Source organism: Elgaria multicarinata, chromosome 23 (assembly GCF_023053635.1).
Source record: "Elgaria multicarinata webbii isolate HBS135686 ecotype San Diego chromosome 23, rElgMul1.1.pri, whole genome shotgun sequence".
Lineage (NCBI taxonomy): Eukaryota > Metazoa > Chordata > Lepidosauria > Squamata > Anguidae > Elgaria > Elgaria multicarinata.
Window position 1 is genome coordinate 5,760,910 of NC_086193.1, and position 20,626 is coordinate 5,781,535.

At 47.9% G+C, this 20,626-nt stretch overlaps 1 protein-coding gene across 17 annotated transcripts in view; it reads right to left on the reverse strand.

Moving 5' to 3' along the window:
• The window catches only part of TCF3 (transcription factor 3), a 133,748-nt gene that overhangs the window by 67,649 nt on the left and 45,473 nt on the right, over positions 1 to 20,626 (reverse strand). For 9 of the 17 annotated variants that reach the window (XM_063147186.1, XM_063147184.1, XM_063147185.1 and 6 more), the window contains exons 4-5: positions 5,005 to 5,081; positions 3,809 to 3,905 (exon numbers count right to left, since the gene is read on the reverse strand). In XM_063147186.1, the coding sequence (XP_063003256.1) occupies positions 3,809 to 3,905; positions 5,005 to 5,081 (174 nt within the window). The remainder of the gene's footprint in view (positions 1 to 3,808; positions 3,906 to 5,004; positions 5,082 to 20,626) is intronic. The other 8 variants (XM_063147189.1, XM_063147188.1, XM_063147187.1 and 5 more) reach the window with 3 other exon arrangements.

A 20,626-nucleotide genomic window follows, 5' to 3' on the forward strand; every position in this document is an offset into this window, starting at 1 on the left:
GTGTGGCTTAGATTTTAAACATACCCTAAAAACCCTAGTTTGACATCTGGAGCTATGCCTTGCACGCACATACTAGAGAAGGTGTATAAGGAGACACCAGTTCCTCACCGTTCAAGCAGAGAGGCAAGGAAGTGGTCTCCTTACCCATATTCTTTCCCAAGCAAGACAGAACACATAACCAAGGTTGACACTTCAAACCACAGTTCTATACCCTGGTCCAGCCCTTACACGTCGGAATATCGAAAACCATGGTTCAGAGGGATGCAATAACCATGGTTGAGGCATTCTGTCTGCGAGTGGACTCAACTATAAGAATGACATTTCCAGATCCAATCATTCTATTAGGTACGCAATCCCAGGCCAGAGGCGAAGGAGGAGGGATAAGTCACAGAGATTAAAGGCAGCGTTGGGGGTGGGGTGTGTGTGTGTGTGGGGGAGGGGGAGCACCATGAACCGATTAAAACTATTGTCCGAGATCCTCACCCATCACAATGCTGGCTAGATTAGCAAGCTGGGCCCTGAAAAGGAGTTAATTGCTAGAAATAATTACTTGAAAGAGATCTTCTGGGGCTTATTGGTTTCCTTACTACTTAAACAATTTCCACTAACCCTGTTGGGTTTCCTCCACCGCCCCCCCATCAATTAATTTACAAATACCTGGGACGAAGGGGGGGAGGGGAGAATGAAGGCGACCAGGAACGTGAAACCATGTTGACTACATATATATATATACACACACACACACACACACACGAGAGAGATACAGATTTATAGAGAGATTGAGAGAGAGACAGAGACAGAGAGAGACTGAGACACACACACACAGAGATTGAGAGAGAGAGACATACGGAGAGAGATTGAGAGAGAGAGAGAGAGAGAGAGAGAGAGAGACTGAGAGAGATTGAGAGAGAGAGAGACAGATTGAGAGAGATTGAGAGAGACAGAGAGAGAGAGTCAGAGAGAGTGAGAGAGAGACGCACAGATTGAGAGAGATTGAGAGAGAGAGACAGAGAGAGACTGAGAGACACAGATTGAGAGAGACTGAGAGAGAGAGAGACAGAGATACAGAGAGAGATTGAGAGAGAGAGAGACTGAGAGAGAGACACACAGATTGAGGGAGATTGAGAGAGAGACAGACAGACAGAGATTGAGAGAGAGATTGAGAGAGAGATTGAGAGAGATTGAGAGACACACAGATTGAGAGAGATTGAGAGAGACAGAGAGAGAGTCAGAGAGAGACAGAGAGAGACACACACACAGATTGAGAGAGATTCAGAGAAAGAGAGAGACAGACAGAGATACAAAGAGAGATTGAGAGAGAGATTGAGAGAGACTGAGCGAGACTGAGAGAAACACACACAGATTGAGAGATTGAGAGAGACAGACAGACAGACAGAGATACAGAGAGATTGAGAGAGAGAGAGAGACAGATTGAGAGAGATTGAGACAGAGAGAGAGAGAGTCAGAGAGACACACAGATTGAGAGAGAGAGAGAGACAGAGAGAGATTGAGAGAGACAGAGAGATTGAGAGAGAGACAGAGAGAGACTGAGAGAGAGAGACAGAGAGAGACAGAGAGATTGAGAGAAAGAGACTGAGAGATTGAGAGAAAGAGATTGAGAGAGAGAGAGAGAGACTGAGAGAGAGAGACTGAGAGAGACAGACTGAGACACACACACACACACACACACACACACACACACAGACTCAGAGAGAGAGAGAGAGAGAGAGAGGGGTGCATCACCCACAACCCCCTCTGCCTCATTCCCTCCTCCACAAAGGCTCCTCACTTCCCGCAAGCTTTGTGAGGATTAGCGCGGTTCAAGAAGCAAAGCAATGAAGTCAGTAAGAATGCAGAAGACGGGGCACGGCCTGGTGGCGCACCGCTCTGGCTCAGGGTGCGCAGACGTCGCCTCGGCGTCCCCGTTTCACGAGCGCTCGAAAAGTGCGCTTAAGGAAGGGAGCAAAACCGCGCGCCTCCGCTGCGACCCTCGTTTTTAAGGGATGTTGCTGGGGGGGGGGGGGCAAAAGCCCAGCTCCTGCTGAGGACTCATCTCCATCAATGTGTGCCTAGGGCAGGGGTAGCCAGGGGAGGGTTGGACTTGATGGCCTTATAGGCCCCTTCCAACTCTACTATTCTATGATTGCCTGGGGGCCGGACGCCTGGGCACACACCGCCCCTGCTGAATCTGCCGCCCCTCAAATCTGCTGCTCCGGCAAAAATCACGCCAACGTATCCAGGAAAGGACATGAACGGGAAGCCCGCCTCTTGCTTCCAAGCGGAGTCACGCCCTCCCCTTTCCAAGAGGCTTCCGGTACCGTGATCGCGCCCGCCGACAAGGCCTGGGCTCCCTGCCTGCCTCGTTTTATTGCTAAATCCCGGAGACTTTTGTCGCCACAGCAACAAATTTGGCAGCGGCAGCAGGGGAACGCAGCAGGGGGGTCGTAAAAACAGCCCGGGGTGGGTGGGGGGAGAGGACGCTACATGCAGCCCACGTGTTCCCCACCCCTCAGTGTAGGGGCTGCTTTGATGGGGTGCACTCCGGCTGGGGCTGGCATCAGAATCGAGGTGACGTGGACCGCGCTAAGACTGATCCCACTTCTGGGGGGGGGGGGCTCCGTGGATCTGCTTGGTTCTGAGAGATCCGTTTGGCACACTCACTCTGCCAAGCGCAGGATGTGGTGTCCGGCCATTGGGGGACTTCCCTGCCATTTGGGATGGGAGGGATGGTGCTTGAGTGCCCTGCACAGGATTAGGCGACATAGTAAACACCGTAGAATCATAGAACAGTAGAGTTGGAAGGGTCTGTGAGGCCATCTAGTCCAACCCCCTGCTCCATGCAGGAATCCACCTTAAGGCATCCCTGACGGATGGTTGTCCAGCTGCCTTTTGAAGGCCTCCAGTGTGGGAGCGCCCATGAACTCCCCAGCTAACTGGTTCCATTGTCGTACTGCTCTAACAGACAGGAAGTTTTTCCTGACGTTTTGTCGTACTGCTCTAACAATCAGGAAGTTTTTCCTGATGTCCAGCTGGAATCTGGCTTCCTGTCACTTGAGCCCATGATTCCATGTTCTGTACCCTGGGATGATCAAGAAGAGATCCTGGCTTTCCTCTCTGTGACAACCTTTTAAGTATTTAAAGAGTGCTATCGTGTCTCCCCTCAGTCTTCTCTTCTCAAGGCTAAACCTGCCCAGTTCTTTCAGTCTCTCCTCCTAGGGCTTTGTTTCCAGACCCCTGATCATCCTGGTTGCCCTCCTCTGAACACGCTCCAGCTTGTCTGCGTCCTTCTTGAATTGTGATGCCCAGAACTGGACGCAATACTCTAGATGAGGCCTAACCAGGGCCGAATATAGAGGAACCAGTACCTTGCGCAAAGAAGCCACCCACCCAAATTAAGTGGAAATGGTACGAATTCTCTGGATGCATTATTAGCTGGATTGCCGGATGCTAATTTCAGAGAATCTCTTGAGGGCAGCAAGTTACAGGAAGCTGGATTCCAGCTGGACATCAGGAAAAACTTCCAGACTGTTAGAGCAGTACGACAATGGAACCAATGGCCATGGAGGCTGTGGGCTCTCCCACACTAGAGACATTCACAAGGCAGCAGGACAGCCATCCGTCAGGGATGCTTTAAAGTGGATTCCTACAATGAGCAGGGGGTTGGATTGGATGGCCTTATAGGCCCCTTCCAACTCTACTGTTCTATGTTCCCTGTCCTGGTCCCCATGGAACCACAGGAGCCAAATCCTGCCTTCAGGAACATTTCACACATACACACACAGAGCTTCCACACAGCGGTGTTACTTACCGACTATCCCGGAGCCTAGGAATGACGACGAAGATATGCTATTGTGGGACGGCAGGTCCCTGTGCTCGCCGTAGTGGGCGCCTTCGCCATAGCCCTGCTAAAAAAGCAAACCGTTTACAGGTGAGACATTTCTACACCCCGGGAGTCTGCCCGCTCCTAATCTCAGATAGTAAGGATGACGCCCGGCCGTCACAGCAACCCTTTCCTAAACAACACACATCTTTGAGATCTCCATTAAGACAGGCGACTTCGGCCTTGCAAACGGTGACCACTACACCGGGCCGAGGGAAGGCGGGGGCCCCAGCCCGTCGCAAAAGTTAACAGCCCTTGGAGGTCTGGCCAACGTGTTCAGCGGAATCAAACGGTAAAGCTCTTTCTCTTGGGCCGTGAGCATCCACTGCAAGTTTAAAAACGCCACCGTTTAAAGCAAAATCAACCACTACTAAAAAAAAAACCAGTGCAGCTAGAAAGGTAGCATGTCACAGGAGACGGAATAAGCCTAAACTCTCCTACGTCTATGGGAGGGCAAAAAAAACCCCCAGCGGATTAACTCATAAAATTGGCTGTCCACTACCGGAAACAGGATACTGGCCCTGCCGTGCTCCTCTGATTTTCCTACGCAGGGGAAATCTGCCAAAGAACCCCGCCATATACCTAAGGAAAACCATGCACAGCGAAAGCCTACCACCAATAATTAACTTGCACCAGGCAGAGAGAGATGGGAAACCAGAAAGCCTTTCCATCAGCTCTGCTGAAAGACCAGCTCCTTCCCCCGACCTTGAATTTGTCCATTCCAGGCGGTGATTATAGAGAACAATTTAACTTTAAGAACTGGTGCCTGAACTTGCTTCTTTCCTCTGCCCTCCACATCCCCATTTCCTTTTGTGTTGTGTTGTTTCAATTGTAAGCTTGCGGTGGGAGGGACCAAATTGTTTTTAAGTGATGGGAGGCAAGCCACTCTTGGAGCCTTTTCGGCTGAAGAGGGTGGTGGGGATAAAAATGCTTTAAAATAAATAAGATGCTAAGGACAAGTAACATGAGGCCTTCACGCCTTGCTCATGGGTTCCCTAGAGGGCATCCAGCTGGAGGACCTCAGACGCAGAACAGCAGGCATGATGGACAGATATTTAGAAATGCAATAGGTGTTTCAGTCCAGTGAGAAAGCCCAGATTAGGTAAAAGCTACCCCATCCTTACCCTGACTTGGTCAAACGTGGAGTTATTTTGATCTCCTGTTCCCCAGGAACCTGAAGCTGGTCGCTCGTCCAAACCTGCTGAGGGACGGGACGGGACAAATCCCGGGGGGGGGGGGGGGGCGGAGGGAGAGAAAATACATAAGGGTCACTTTGATCATCAATATCTTCAAAAGACAGAACCTCTCGAAGTTAACTCTTCCTTCTACAAACAGAAAAAAATATATATTTGGACGAAAAACCCTAACCACACCAACCAACCTTTCCTGTTTTGCAAACTTCCCACATGGATTCAGTTTCAAAGCACACCGGGTGATATGTTAGGCAGAATCAAGGGATGATTATATATTTATTTATTTATTTATTGCATTTTTATACCGCCCAATAGCCAAATTTCCCTGGGCGGTTCACAAAAACGAAAGCCATTCCAAGTATAAAACAAACAGTATAGAAACATGATGTAAAATACACATTAAAAACTGATTAAAAACATACCAGGCATGATTAAAACATCTTTAAAACACCCTAAAAACATTCTAAAATTTCACTGGATAGGCCTGCTGGAATCTATATATAATTACATATATATAATTATTTATTACATTTATATACTGCCCCACAGCCGAAGCTCTCTGGGCGGTTTACAAAAGTTAAAAATAGTGAACATTAAAAAGAAATAATTTAAAACCATAAAAAGTGTAAAATACAAACGAAAACAGACAATATCCATTTAAAAACAACTATTCTGGGGTTAGTTTAAAAACTCAGCATATGCTGTTAACTGCCTGGGAGAAAAGTCTTGACCTGGCACCGAAAATATCTGGTTGAGCTTTTATACTGTATTTTATTATTATGGTTTTATACTGTTGTTTTATACTTTGAATGTTTTTAATTTTTGTGAACCGCCCAGAGATCTCCCGCTATTGGGTGGTATAGAAATGTAATTAATAATAAATAAATAAATAAATAAATAAATATAACAATGTTGGCTGCAGGTGAGCCTCGTCAGGAAGATCATTCCGTAATTGAGGGGCCACCACTGAAAAGGCCCTCTCCCTTGTTGCCACTCTCTCGGGGTAGGCACCCGGAGGAGGACCTTAGATGTCGATCTATGGATCAAGGAAAGAGTTGCATGCATGCATGGTCCTTGCATGTTGAAAGTTAGGGTGTTAGGGTCAGCTCTGTACTCAAATTCAAAGGTTCAGCCAAACCTTGACTCCACATTTGTCTTCTAAAAACACTGGCTAAAGAGAGGGGCGGCATCGCAGGAAAAAAAAAGGGACCTCTCCATAGCTGGATTTCTGCATGCAGGGATATTTCTCTCCCAAACACAAACTTCCTCCTCTTTGGAAGGGGGATAGAGCCTTACTAAAAGAAAAAGGGGGGATGATTAAGGGCACAATCTGAGCATGTGTAAAGTGCCTTTCATTCTTCTTGTCAAGCTCTGTAGCAGAACCAGGTGGACAGCTAAGGTTGAAATGGCTGGCCAGCCCTATTTCGGGGCTCTTTACATCTCAAAATAGCTCCTTGGTTTCAAACCCGTGTTGAGATAGCAGAGAAACGGTCAATATAGAGCAAGACCGGCGTGCAAAACCGCAACCCTGCTCTTGCACAGACATCCAATTGTGTGTATTTATTTTTTGTTAAAAGCTTATTATTATGGGAAACACACCATCCCCCCCCCCCCACCGGTCTCTCTCCTCCACTCCCCTCACTGTTCATTTAACCAGAAACTTCTTTCAAAATTGCATGCTTGCATTGCAAAGCCTTTTGTGTTAATCATTTCCCCGGAGAATTGGTGTTTAATTGCTGTCTAATTTGCATAATTATGCATATTAATCTCCACACCTAATGAATATTCATAACTCTCATTTAGATTTTGTTTTCTAATCAAAAATTTTTCCAATGTGATTACTTTGCGGAATTGAGGGCGGCGGTGGAATAGGATGCTTAATGCAACCCGGGATACAACAGAGGAAAAAAGGAACCATTCCTTCCACCGGCGACAATAACTTTTGCTTTTGCTAATGTGCATTTCTCCCCCACCCCTGCAATTCCACCCTTCTAGAACAATTTCATTTGCATTTCTGGGGGTGGCTGGGGGATGAATCAAACCCAAAATCTCCGACAGAAAATCAAAAAGGCGGAAAACGGTTCTGGGGCTGCTGACGGACGATCAATTATTTTATATATTTATATATTTTGCGTTATTGCATTTATATCCTGCGTTTTCTCTCTCCAAGGAACCCAAGGCGGCGTGCATAATCCTCCTCCACTCCATTTTATCCTCACAACAACCCTGTGAGGTAGGTTCAGCTGAGAGTCGGTGACTGGCCCAAAGTCACCCAGTAGGTTTCATAGAATCATAGAATAGCAGAGTTGGAAGGGGCCTCTAAGGCCATCCAGTCCAACCCCCTGCTCAATGCAGGAATCCACCCTAAAGCATCCCTGACAGATGCTTGTCCAGCTGCCTCTTGAAGGCCTCTAGGGTGGGAGAGCCCACAACCTCCCTAGGTCACTGGTTCCACTGTCGTACTGCTCCAACAGTCAGGAAGTTTTTCCTGACGTCCAGCTGGAATCTGGCTTCCGTCAACTTGAGCCAATGAGTGGGGACTCGAACCCAGATCTCCTGGCTCCCAGTCCAACACTTTAGCCACTACACCACACTGGCTATACCTGCAGCCAGATAGGGTGCAGTCCCTTCTACAAGCTCCAGACTATTATTTATTTATTACGTTTTTATACCGCCCAATAGCCGAAGCTCTCTGGGCGGTTCACAGAAATTAAAACCACGACGAGCATAAAAACAGCCAACACGAATACAAAATACAACATAAAAAGCACAACTAAAAGACTAATTTCTAGCACACGTCTTTGTGTTGTCCCATTTCCCCATGAAATAAAGTCAAATGCTGTGCTGAAGGTGAAATGAGGAGAGGTAGCACCGTGGTTAACCCAGCATGGAAACAAATTTCTCCTCGTGGGTAAAAGATGTGCCAGCCATAACCTCCTCCTCCTCCACTCCATTTTATCCTCACAACAACAACCACCCTGTGAGGTAGGTCGGGCTGAGAGTCGGTGACTGGCGAAAGTCACCCAGTGGGCTTCCCTTAGGGTGACCATCTGGTAAGGAGGACCGGGCTCCTGTAACTTTAACAGTTGCATAGAAAAGGAAATTTCAGCAGGTGTCCTTTGTATATATGGAGAACCTGGTGAAATTCCCTCTTCAACACAGCCGTTAAAGCTGCCCTCTTTTAAATCTGGCCATTCTAGTATAGCTCCTGCAGCTTTAACTGCTGTGATGAAGAGGGCATTTCACCAGGTTCCCCATATATACAAACGGCACCTGCTGAAATTCCCTTTTCTGTGCAACTGTTAAAGATGCAGGAGCCCTGTCCTCTCTTAAATCCAGTCACTCTTGTATAGCTTCTGCACCTTTAACTGCTGTGATAAAGAGGGAATTTCACTAGGTTCCCCATATATACAAAGGACACCTGCTGAAATTCCCTTTTCTGTGCAACTGTTAAAGATGCAGGAGCCCTGTCCTCTCTTAAATCCAGTCACTCTTGTATAGCTCCTGCACCTTTAACTGCTGTGATGAAGAGGGAATTTCACCAGGTTCCCCATATATACAAACGGCACCTGCTGAAATTCCCTTTTCTATGCAACTGTTAAAGATACAGGAGCCCTGTCCTCCTTTTCATATGGCCACCCTAGTTTCCGTGACTGGAGTGGGGACTAAAACGCTAGCCGCTACACTACATGGGGCTTCCATTGGCAAACGGGTCTCTGCCCCAAGGCGCATACAAATCTAAAGGCAGCCACAGAGAAGGGAAAGGAGAAAGGAAAGCAGCCAAGGGTGAAGGGAGCAGCTGCAATTTGACGCGCTCTTGCTTCGCTGAGGCAACGACAATCCAGATATCTTTAACGGCACTGAAATGTTATTGCAAAAGGTATTCTTCCACCAGCCCGCCAAGTACTCAAAGGCTAAAATATTAGAACGGCGCTCAAAACGAGAAAAACACCAAACTCCCCCACCTCCCCACCCCAATACAGCACACAAGCAAGAGGGGATTAAAAGAATCGAATCCGTAGAGAGTATCTCATTTAAATAATAAATTATTATTATAACGTACAGGAGCTCATTTCAACCTTCTGCAGCCGTTCCAAGCTGGTTGCACCAGCTGGATCCAGGGGGGAACGTGACAGCAGGGCTGGCCGAGGGCGAACGTTGGCGCCTTGTACGGATGGGGACCCAGGCCACCGCTCAATACCTTTGACGCAGGTCAAGCGAACGTTGACTTGGGCAGCGCCGAGAAGAAGCAGCAGCCCAGGTAATGCGTGCCCACGAAGGCCGCGATCCCCTCCTCCCGAAACTTCAGTTCCCGACTCATTCTTTTCTGTAAAACCCCCAGAGAGCCAGGGCTATGGGGGCGGTATATAAGTGTAATAAATAAATAAATAAATAAATCTGAATAACGGTCTCAATTTTTTATTGATTGATTACATTTCTATACCGCCCAATAGCCGGAGCTCTCTGGGCGGTTCACAAAAATTAAAAACATTCAAAGTATAAAACAACAGTATAAAACCATAATATAAAAGCTCAACCCGATAAAAACAGCGGCAATGCAAAATTACAAATTTAGAACACCGAGTTAAAATTTATTTCGAGACTGTTCAAATGCTGGGAGAATAAAAAGGTCTTCACCTGGCGTCTAAAAGCATATAATGTAGGTGCCAAGCGAACCTCCGTAGGGAGCTCATTCCACCGCCGGGGTGCCACAGCAGAGAAGGCCCTGCTCCTGGTAGCCACCTGCCTAACTTCCTTTGGCAGGGGCTCGCGGAGAAGGACCCTTGAGGATGACCTTAGGGTCCGGGCAGGTACATATGGGAGGAGGCATTCCTTCAGATAGCCTGGCCCCAAGCCGTTTAGGGCTTTAAATGTTAATACCAGAACTTTGAATTGGGCCCGGACCTGGACAGGCAGCCAATGAAGCTGGAAAAGGACTGGCATAATGTGGTCTCGCCGGCCAGTCCCTGTTAGTAAGCGTGCTGCCCTGTTTTGTACCAGTTGAAGTTTCCGGACCGTTTTCAAAGACAGCCCCGCGTATAACGCAGTGCAGTATTCCAAACGAGAGGTTATCAGAGCATGGATCACTGTAGCTAGTCTATCTCTGTCCAGATAAGGGCGCAGTTGGTATATCAACCTAAGCTGATAAAAGGTGCTCTTTGCCACTGAGTTCACCTGTGCCTCAAGTGACAGTTCTGGATCCAAGAGCACCCCCAAACTACAGACCCGATCCTTTAGGGGAGAGTGCAACCCCGTCCAGGACAGGGCAAACATCACCTCGCTGGACAGATGAACCACCCGCTAACAGTACCTCCGTCTTGCCTGGACTGAGTTTCAGTTTATTAGCCCTCATCCAGTCCACTCAAAGCAGGCACGTCTGTGCCCATCGCAGCGCGGTTTATTTTGAAGCCCCAAACTTTTCGAGATCAACTGCTCCCCGCCCCTCCAAGGTGGCCAACAATATAAAAGCTATTAAAAAATCAGGGTCAGTCATTTAAAAGTAATACCTTATTAAAAGCAGCACATTATTTTAAAAAAAAAAGGCATCTTAAAATTCCGCTGGGTAGGCCTGCCGAAAGAGATCCGTCTTCACGGCTTTCCCCAAATCCGGAAGACCGTTATGTTGACGGATCTCTAAACTGGGTCGTGTCCTTTCCAACGTGGTGTCGCGAAAGAGGAAAGGTTTTTCACGCCCGTCTTTTGAGTCAGCATCTCAGATCACGTCCCAAATCACTCCGCCCACCCCACAAGGGAGAAGATGGAGGTGGGACTGAACAAGGGAATAAAGGCTGCAACGGATTGATCGGGTGGGAATAATAATAATAATAATAATAATAATAATAATAATGATAATAATAATAATAATAATAATAATAATAATATTTCTTACCCGCCTCTCTGTTTGGATCGAGGCAGGGAACAACAGTATAAAATACTGATTAAAAACATAGTATTAAAACATCCTAAAAAAACACACCCTAAAAGCATCCTAAAATTCCCCTGGATAGGCCTGCCGGAAGGGATCAGTCTTTATAGCTTTCTTAAATGCTAAAAGACGGTTAAGTTGACGAATCTCCTCCGGCAGGTCGTTCCACAGTCTGGGAGCAGCAGAAGAGACGGTCCTCTGGGTAATACCCGTCAGCCTAATTTTGGCTGGCTGAAGGAAATTCTTCCCTGAAGGCCTGAGTGTGCGGAACGGAGTGTATGGGAGAAGGCGATCCCGCAGGTAGCCTGGACCCAAACCATGTAGGGCTTTAAAGGTGATAACCAACACTTTATACGTCGCCCGGAAACTAACTGGCAGCAAGTGACGAGATTTTAAAACTGGTGTAAATGGAAGTGGACCACGTATAAATCCCAAGAATCGACTCCTTCTCAAGAAGCGAAAAACCTGAAACTTCAAGCCAAACCCAGAGATTTATCTAACGCAAGCCACTGCGAAGCGGAGACGGAAAGGAAAAAAGTGGCCGGTCCGGAATGGTTCCGCATCCTTGGGTGACCCATTGGTGCGGCTCCCGCTGCGCTTGTTATGTTTCCTGTTAGGACCGGGTTTTCATCTGGGCCATCGGCAAGACTGCGGCTTGGCCTGGCCCCATAGTTTGTTGCACTGTCGGATCGGCTGTCCCCCAGCCCTCCGTACTAAAGCACCCCACGACCATACCAGGAGTCACCTGTCGGTTCCCAGTGTGCTCCGATGCCGGGTGGGGAGATGCATATAAAAAGGTCCCTTCCAAAACACTCGCGTAAGCTAGAAACACTTCCATGTGAGTGCCAGCCTTCCCTACAGATGAGGGGCTATAGAATCATAGAATAGTAGAGTTGGAAGGGGCCTACAAGGCCATCTAGTCCAACCCCCTGCTCAATGCAGGAATCCACCCTAAAGCATCCCCGACAGGTGGTTGTCCAGCTGCCTCTTGAAGGCCTCTAGTGTGGGAGACCCCACCACCTCCCTAGGTCACTGGTTCCCTTGTCATGCTGCTCTAACAGACAGGACGTTTTTCCTGATCATAGAATAGTAGAGTTGGAAGGGGCCTACAAGGCCATCCAGTCCAACCCCCTGCTCAATGCAGGAATCCACCCTAAAGCATCCCTGACAGATGGTTGTCCAGCTGCCTCTTGACGGCCTCTAGTGTGGGAGAGCCCACAACCTCCCTAGGTCATTGGTTCCATTGTCGTACTGCTCTAACAGTCAGGAAGATTTTCCTGATGTCCAGCTGGAATCTGGCTTCCTTTAACTTGAGCCTGTTATTCCGTGTCCTGCACTCTGGGAGGATCGAGAAGAGATCCTGGCCCTCCTCTGTGTGACTTTTAAGTATTTGAAGAGTGCTATCAGGTCTCCCCTCAACCTTCTCTTCTCCAGGCTCAACATGCCCAGTTCTTTCAGTCTCTCTTCGTAGGGCTTTGTTTCCAGACCCCTGATCATCCTGTTTGCCCTCCTCTGAACATGCTCCAGCTTGTCTGCGTCCTTCTTGAATTGTGGCGCCCAGAACTGGATGCAATACTCTAGATGAGGCCAAACCAGGGCCGAATAGAGAGGAATCAGTACCTCAGGCGATTTGGACGCTATACTTCTATTAATGCAGCCCAAAATAGCATTTGCCTTTCTTGAAGCCGTATCACACCTTTGGCTCATATTCAGCTTGTGATCTACAACAACTCCAAGATCCTTCTCGTTTGTAGTATTGCTGAGCCGATTAACCCCCATCTTGTAACTGTGCATTTGGTTTCCATTCTCTAGATGTAGAACTTGGCATTTATCCCTATTAAATTTCATTCTGTTGGTTTTTTTCCCAGCAACTGAATGAAGCAGGAGGCCTCGGACCAGAACCAACCTCTCACACGGTTGCAGTGAGGATAAAGCAACGGCAGTACAGAACTCCAAACATGGTCTGGAGCAACTTGGAGGAAAGGCACGGCACCAAACACAGAATAAAAGGCACAGGTGAAACAATGGTGTTTCCAGCCTGCCAAAATTCCTGGAACCCGGGGCTGGAAGGGACAAGAATAGAGCCACTGTCTCTCCACCCATCCCGGTTCCATTAATAGAGTTATTAAAATGGGGGGACACACACACACACACACACAGAAACCCCACAGATTAATTATGCATTTTAATAACCCCAATCATGAATATTCATAAAGCATTCTGTGCGCATGTTCTGATTAAAATGTACTAATAGTATAAGATGTAACTGTCAGAAAGAGATCGCATTCTCTTCCCCGCCGCCCTCCATTTAAGGATTTCTATGCCGGAGCGCATGCACGCACACACGCACGCACGCAGAAAAAGAACCCATTTCAGTCGGACACCCTCAGCACATCCGATAAAAGACGATCTACCCCAAGTTCAGCGTTAACAACGCTTTGGGACCAGGAGGAAAGAGGATACATAGCCAGAAGACAAAGAAAAAATTGGCTCTTTTTAACAATCCACCCACCCACTCACCCCTGAGGATGGTTGCAGGTGAATCTCTAAGCAACCTTCTCCAACCTGGTCCCCTGCAGGTGGGGATGATGGGGGTTGTACTCCAACACACCTGCAGGGGACCAGGTTGGAGAAGGTTGCTTAGAGATTCACATGCCACCATCACATGCACTTAAGAGATTCACATGCACGCACTCTCTCTTCCTCTCCTGCAGCTGGGGATAATGGGGGTTGTACTCCAACACACCTGCAGCGGACCCGATTGGGGAAGGTCGCTTTAAACATTTGCTCCTGTTGAAAGGGGGCGGTTAAAGAACAGGGCCAAAATGTGCAGGAGCTCAGAAGAACAACTTCATGTGGTACGGGGGGGATTTCCCAAGAATCTCCACTTTTGTTTTTAAAAACTGCAAATTCCTAGTCCTCATGACGGCAAAGCTCTGCCTGAAAGTGCGGAGGCCACAAAATCTGCCATCATTTCAGAAGCCAGAGGGAAGGTTAAATGCAGTCGGCGAATTCAGAATGAACTGCGGAAAATGTGAATCTGGAGGGGAAGGAAACTTTATTTTCTGCCATCCGTTTTGGTCATTTATCAAGGGCACAGGGTCCAGGGTTTAGCTTTATTCAGAGCACACACACACACACACAGGCCCGGCTGCAAGGTGCTGTAAGGTTCGAACTCGGAACCCAGTGGTGCCGTGGTTCGTTTCAACTTGAATGTCTGCTGCTCGAAGCCTCCCCACCGTTGCTCCGTCAACGGTTTGTCAGGCAATGCCGGAAAACAATGGCGCATCGCCTTGGACTATAAAGAGAATAAGTACATAGCAGAAACTGATCCTGTACTCTTGTCTGAGTAGTTCTGCCTTCTGGATTCCCTAAGTTGCACACCACCATCCCTGAGCACCGCACACCCATACTCGCCACACGGCGCACAGTGGGCGCTCGGAGGAGAAACCCAACCTCAGCATCACTTCGGTGTCGAGAACAGCCCGGATTCCCGTGGCACGGAATCCTGATTTGAAACGGGGGCGGCAGACGGGTGACACGACCCACACGGCAATATTAAGCCGGCTTTTCCTGCCTAATCGGGTAGGGAATCAGCCGAGGAGAAGGAGCCTCTGCTGAGCGAGACTTGGAAAATCAATAAAATTAGCAGACTGATAATTAGCTTCAGCCTTCGTCAGGAGTAGCGCCGCTGTTTTCCTCTTGCTGTGCCACCCACAAAGAGAGACCCATACATAGCTCTCAATGAAGACACCTTAAACCAGGGCTTTAACCATGCTGGTTAAGCCAGAAAGCCAGGCCGTGTTCAGAAGACACCTTAAACCACGGCTTTAACCATGCTGGTTAAGACAGAAAGCCAGGCCGTGTTCAGAAGACACCTTAAACCAGGGCTTTAACCATGCTGGTTAAGCCAGAAAGCCAGGCCGTGTTCAGAAGACACCTTAAACCATGGCTTTAACCATGCTGGTTAAGACAGAAAGCCAGGCCGTGTTCAGAAGACACCTTAAACCATGGCTTTAACCATGCTGGTTAAGCCAGAAAGCCAGGCCGTGTTCAGAAGGCACCTTAAACCAGGGCTTTAACCATGCTGGTTAAGACAGAAAGCCAGGCCGTGTTCAGAAGACACCTTAAACCACGGCTTTAACCATGCTGGTTAAGACAGAAAGCCAGGCCGTGTTCAGAAGACACCTTAAACCAGGGCTTTAACCATGCTGGTTAAGCCAGAAAGCCAGGCCGTGTTCAGAAGACACCTTAAACCATGGCTTTAACCATGCTGGTTAAGCCAGAAAGCCAGGCCGTGTTCAGAAGACACCTTAAACCAGGGCTTTAACCATGCTGGTTAAGCCAGAAAGCCAGGCCGTGTTCAGAAGACACCTTAAACCAGGGCTTTAACCATGCTGGTTAAGACAGAAAGCCAGGCCGTGTTCAGAAGACACCTTAAACCAGGGCTTTAACCATGCTGGTTAAGACAGAAAGCCAGGCCGTGTTCAGAAGACACCTTAAACCAGGGCTTTAACCATGCTGGTTAAGACAGAAAGCCAGGCCGTGTTCAGAAGACACCTTAAACCAGGGCTTTAACCATGCTGGTTAAGACAGAAAGCCAGGCCGTGTTCAGAAGACACCTTAAACCACAGCTTTAACCATGCTGGTTAAGACAGAAAGCCAGGCCGTGTTCAGAAGACACCTTAAACCACGGCTTTAACTATGGTGGTTAAGCCAGAAAGCCAGGTCGTATTCAGAAGACACTTTAAACCATGGTCTGAATGGTTTTGCTTTATGCACCATGTTTAAAGCTGTGGTTTAAGGTGTCTTCTGAATGGGGCCAATGGCATTTTGCAAACGGCAAAACCAATCAACACACACACAATCGATCCTAGGCATATTTACCCAGGAGTAATTCCCACATGCATTTGAATGGGGCCTACATGTGAGTAGGTGTGCACAAGGTTGCAGCCAGGAGAAGGGAATTACACCAGACGATAGCAAATGAGTGCTCCATGCCACAAGAACCTGAATTCGGGGGCTGGAGGGGGATTTGTAGGAGAATCAGGAGAAAGCCCCACCCCCCGGTAAAATGTGCACACACAGGCCACAGCTAGACCTAAGGTTTATCCTAAGATCATCCAGGGTTCGCCCCTGCCTGAGCACTTGATCCCCTGTGTGTCACCTAGATGAACAGGTTTGACCCCTGGACGATCCAGGGATAAACCTTAGGTCTAGCTATGGCCACAGACACACAGTGATTACCTGGATGTTTACCCTCCAGCCAAGCTTCTGATTTCAGATCCTGGGAAGGGGCAGAAGACAATTAAAAATGCCCCATGGTGGGAACATTTCGCAGGGGAAAGGTTGCAGGGGTGGGTGAAAGCAATTCTCTCCCACTTTTACTTCTCACAATCTGGATGCTATGCTTCCATTAATGAAATCCAAGATTGCATCTGCCTTTTTAGCAGCTGCATAAGAACATCAGAAGTGCCTGATGCTGGATCAGACCAAGGGTCCGTCTAGTCCAGCACTCTGTTCGCACAGTGGCCAACCAGCCCTCGGCCAGGGATGGACAAGCAGGACATGGTGCAAGCCTTCTCCTTCTCCTCCTCCTCCTTAAGAACATCAGAAGTGCCCTGATGCTGGATCAGACCAAGAGTCCATCTAGTCCAGCACTCTGTTCGCACAGCGGCCAACCAGCCCTCGGCCAGGGATGGACAAGCAGGACATGGTGCAAGCCTTCTCCTTCTCCTCCTCCTCCTTAAGAACATCAGAAGTGCCCTGATGCTGGATCAGACCAAGAGTCCATCTAGTCCAGCACTCTGTTCGCACAGCGGCCAACCAGCCCTCGGCCAGGGATGGACAAGCAAGACATAGTGCAAGCCTTCTCCTTCTCCTCCTCTTCTTCTCCACCTCCTTCTCCTCCTTAAGAACATCAGAAGTGCCCTGATCCTGGATCAGACCAAGGCTCCATCTAGTCCAGCACTCTGTTCGCACAGTGGCCAACCAGCCCTCGGCCAGGGACGAACAATCAGGACATGGTGCAACAGCACCCTCCTGCCCATGTTCCCCAGCAAATGGTGCACACAGGCTTCCTGCCTCTGATACTGGAGATAGCACACAACTATCAGGGCTAGTAGCCACGGATAGCCTTCGCCTCCAGGAATTGATCCAACCCCCTTTTGATGCCGTCCGGATGGGTGGCCATCACGACACCTTGTGGCAGTGAGTTCCACAATTTAACTCTGCGCTGTGGGAAGAAGTCTTTCCTTTTATTTGTCCTGGATCTCCCACCCATCAGTTTCACGGGGTGACCCCTTTGGGTTCTAGTATTTTGAGAGAGGGAGAACAATGTCTCCCTGTCCACATTCTCCACACCAGGCATCATTTTGTACACCTCTATCCCGTCTCCGCTCAGCCTCCTTTTTTTCCAAGCTAAACAATCCCAGTTGATGTAGCCTTCCCTCATCAGTCCACATTTTAAAGCAAGATGACCTCATCTGCAAATCCGGAATGACAAGCAGATTAGAACGCAGTTACCTTTCGGATCTGCACTTTTCTGAATTTTCCGTCTCATCTACCGCCGGGTCTTCAACAAAACATCCTTGTCCAATGTTATTTTTTACGCCCGCCTTCCACAACCCAGAGTCCTCCAGATGTTCTGATCCACAACCCCCAGCATCCCAGAGCCACACTCCACAACCCTCAGACCATCAGCTACACTTGCTGGCACTGAGGAGAGTTGTATAGTTTAATATATCTGAAGGGCAGCATATATCCAACAATATAGCCAACAACGTTACCCTAACAAAAAACAAATTGAACTATCAAATTGATTTTATTTGCCCATCTAGTATTTGAGCGTCTAGTTTGGAATTGAGTAAAACAGCTATTTTGAGCTCTCTCTCTCTCTGATTATTATTATTATTATTATTATTATTATTATTATTATTATTTACATTTGTCTACCGTCCCATAGCCAAGGCTCTCTGGGAGGTTTACATAGGATAAAAACACTTAAAAACAATATACCAAAATTTTAAACCACAAAAACATACAATTTAAAACCGCAAAAACGTACAAAAACAAACCCAGGTTCGTTACATACTGCGAAATGCCTGGGAGAAGAGATAAGTCTTGACCTGGCGCCGAAAAGACGGCAGGCGGGCCTCGTCGGGGAGATTGTTCCACAATTGTGGGGCCACCACAGAAAAGGCCCCGTCTCTCATTGCCGTCCTCCGAGCTTCCGTCGGGGTAGGCACTCGGAGGAGGACCTTAGATGTTGAGTGTAGGTTCATGTCGGGAGAGCCGTTCCATCAGGTATTGTGGTCCCAAGCCGTGTAAGGCTTTATAAGTGAAAACCAGAACCTTGAATTAGGTTCGGAAATATTGCCCTGATCCGCTGTTCCACCCAGCTGCTCCTCCAAGCCCACCGCGACTCGATCCAATGATCACTCCAACCCCACCCTTGCCCTGGGGAGAAAGCATCCCGGCGTCCACCCAACGCCAGCTAACGGTAGAGGTCTACGTTGTGTGGCATTCTTCCCCAACCTCCAGGCTACAACTCCCATCATCCCCGACCAATATAACCACATGCACTGGGGATATTAGGAGTTGTTATCCCAATCCATGCGGAGGGCAGCGGGGATTGCTGACTCAACAGTCTAAACATTTCACATCCACTTAAGTTCGATACACATACTAGAAATGAAATGCCCGTCGCTGAGAGCAGCAGGACGGGGCAGGGACGACCTATACATGGATCCGGAGGATACAAACATGTCTCTATGCTTCACCCACAAGAGACACATTGATTCTCGCCTGCTCCCTCATGAAGTCTGTGGAGGAGGAAACTGAATTATCAAGGATGCAAAGGTGTTTTTTCAGTTGAATAAGGAACATAGAGAAGTGTATTCTGGGATTTGTGTGTGTGTGTGTGTGATTTGGGGGAGGGCTGCATCTCCCAGCTATGCCCTAGACTGCATCAACTTTGACCCATGGAATACAAAGACGCCAGAGAAGCAAGGCAGCTCTGAGCTCCATGGCTTTAATTCCTCATATATTCTCTGTCTTGGCTTCTGGCATCGCACCAAGAATTGGAACTCTGGAATTTGGCTGATACCCTGCAAGCTATACTAGCAATCCAAACAATCTCTGTGTGCGCGTCCGTGTAGATAGAATCATCGAATTGTGGAGTTGGAAAGGGCCTAAAAGGTCATCAAGTCCAACCCCCTGCTCAATGCAGGAATCCACCTCAAAGCAAGTATCTTCCTTGTTCCTAGATCTCATTAGGTTTGGCAGAGTATTATTTCAAAGTACTAGTTTTCTATGTCAGGGATGCTTTAGGGTGGATTCCTGCATTGAGCAGGGGGTTGGACTGGATGGCCTTATAGGCCCCTTTCAACTCTACTATTCTATGATTCTATGAAGTTATTTCGGGATCCCACTACATCCTATATTTTTGAAGGTTCCCCCAAATAAGTTACCCTTAAGGTTACAGAGTTTTAGAATGTTTTTAGGATGTTTTAACAATGTATATTCCGTTTTAATTCCGTTTTATGTATTTTATATTTACTGTTGTTCCCTGCCTCGATCAAAACGGAGAGGTGGTTAAGGAATAAAATTATCCTCATCCTCATCCTCATCTGAAGTCCTGCTGTTTAGCACCAGGAATCTCTATTGAGCTTGCAACAAAAAATGTATTATTGGGGCGGCAAAAGATTTATAAAAGCTGCGTCAGGAAGATGGGGCAGAGCGACAAAATATTAACAGTTTATAACACGGCTTGAACCCAAGCGTTTAGTACACAGCTGTATTCCCAAATTTAGAAAGCAGTCTTTTTAAAATCACTCCAGCTTTTTCTTAATCCAGATTTACTAGTTTAGAAGAATAGTTTAAGAGCCAACAATTTGTAGCCTATTTTCACCCATACACCTACAAACTGACAAGGCATGATATATACTCTTGATATATGCATGATATATACTCTTTCTCTCTCTCACACACACACGGATTTCATGTGGTGCTGGGGATGAATTCATCGTAGGCAGAGAAAGCGCGCTTTGCAAAGGGGGAAGTTTCCCCCCCTTGTAGGTCAAAGGGTTGGTTATTTTGGGAGATGGGGGGGAGAACGGGCAGGTCTCTCTTTCTTGGCACGCAGCTGAGCTTGCTTCCTTGCAGCCTAAGGGAGGCCTGGCAACATGACAACAGCACACCTGTGCAGACAAGAGCACCTGCCACTTTTTTCAACACCCCCTATTTTTCTGCAAAAGTAAAGACCCTCTTCTCCCCTGCACCCATTTAAAGCACATACTCATACATTCCCCTTTGGTGAGCCTCCATGCTGCACCAAAAAAAAGGTTATCCCATAATCCCAGGCCTTGAGCAGGAGATGGTGGCAGAAGAGGCAGCCTCTCTGGGCAGAAATCTATGCCCTGGAGGACTGACGTGTGTATTCCAGAGCAGAGAAGAGGTATTTCAGTCCTCCAGGGCAGAAAGTTTGCGCCAGAGTGGCTTCTTCTTTTATAGCAACTTCCGCCCCCTCCTGCTCTGTGCAAGGCATTATGGGAAGCAACTTGAGTGGTCTCCTCGCCCGCACCGGCCGGTGTCACCACGGGAAATGGGTACAAGTTATTCCTGAAT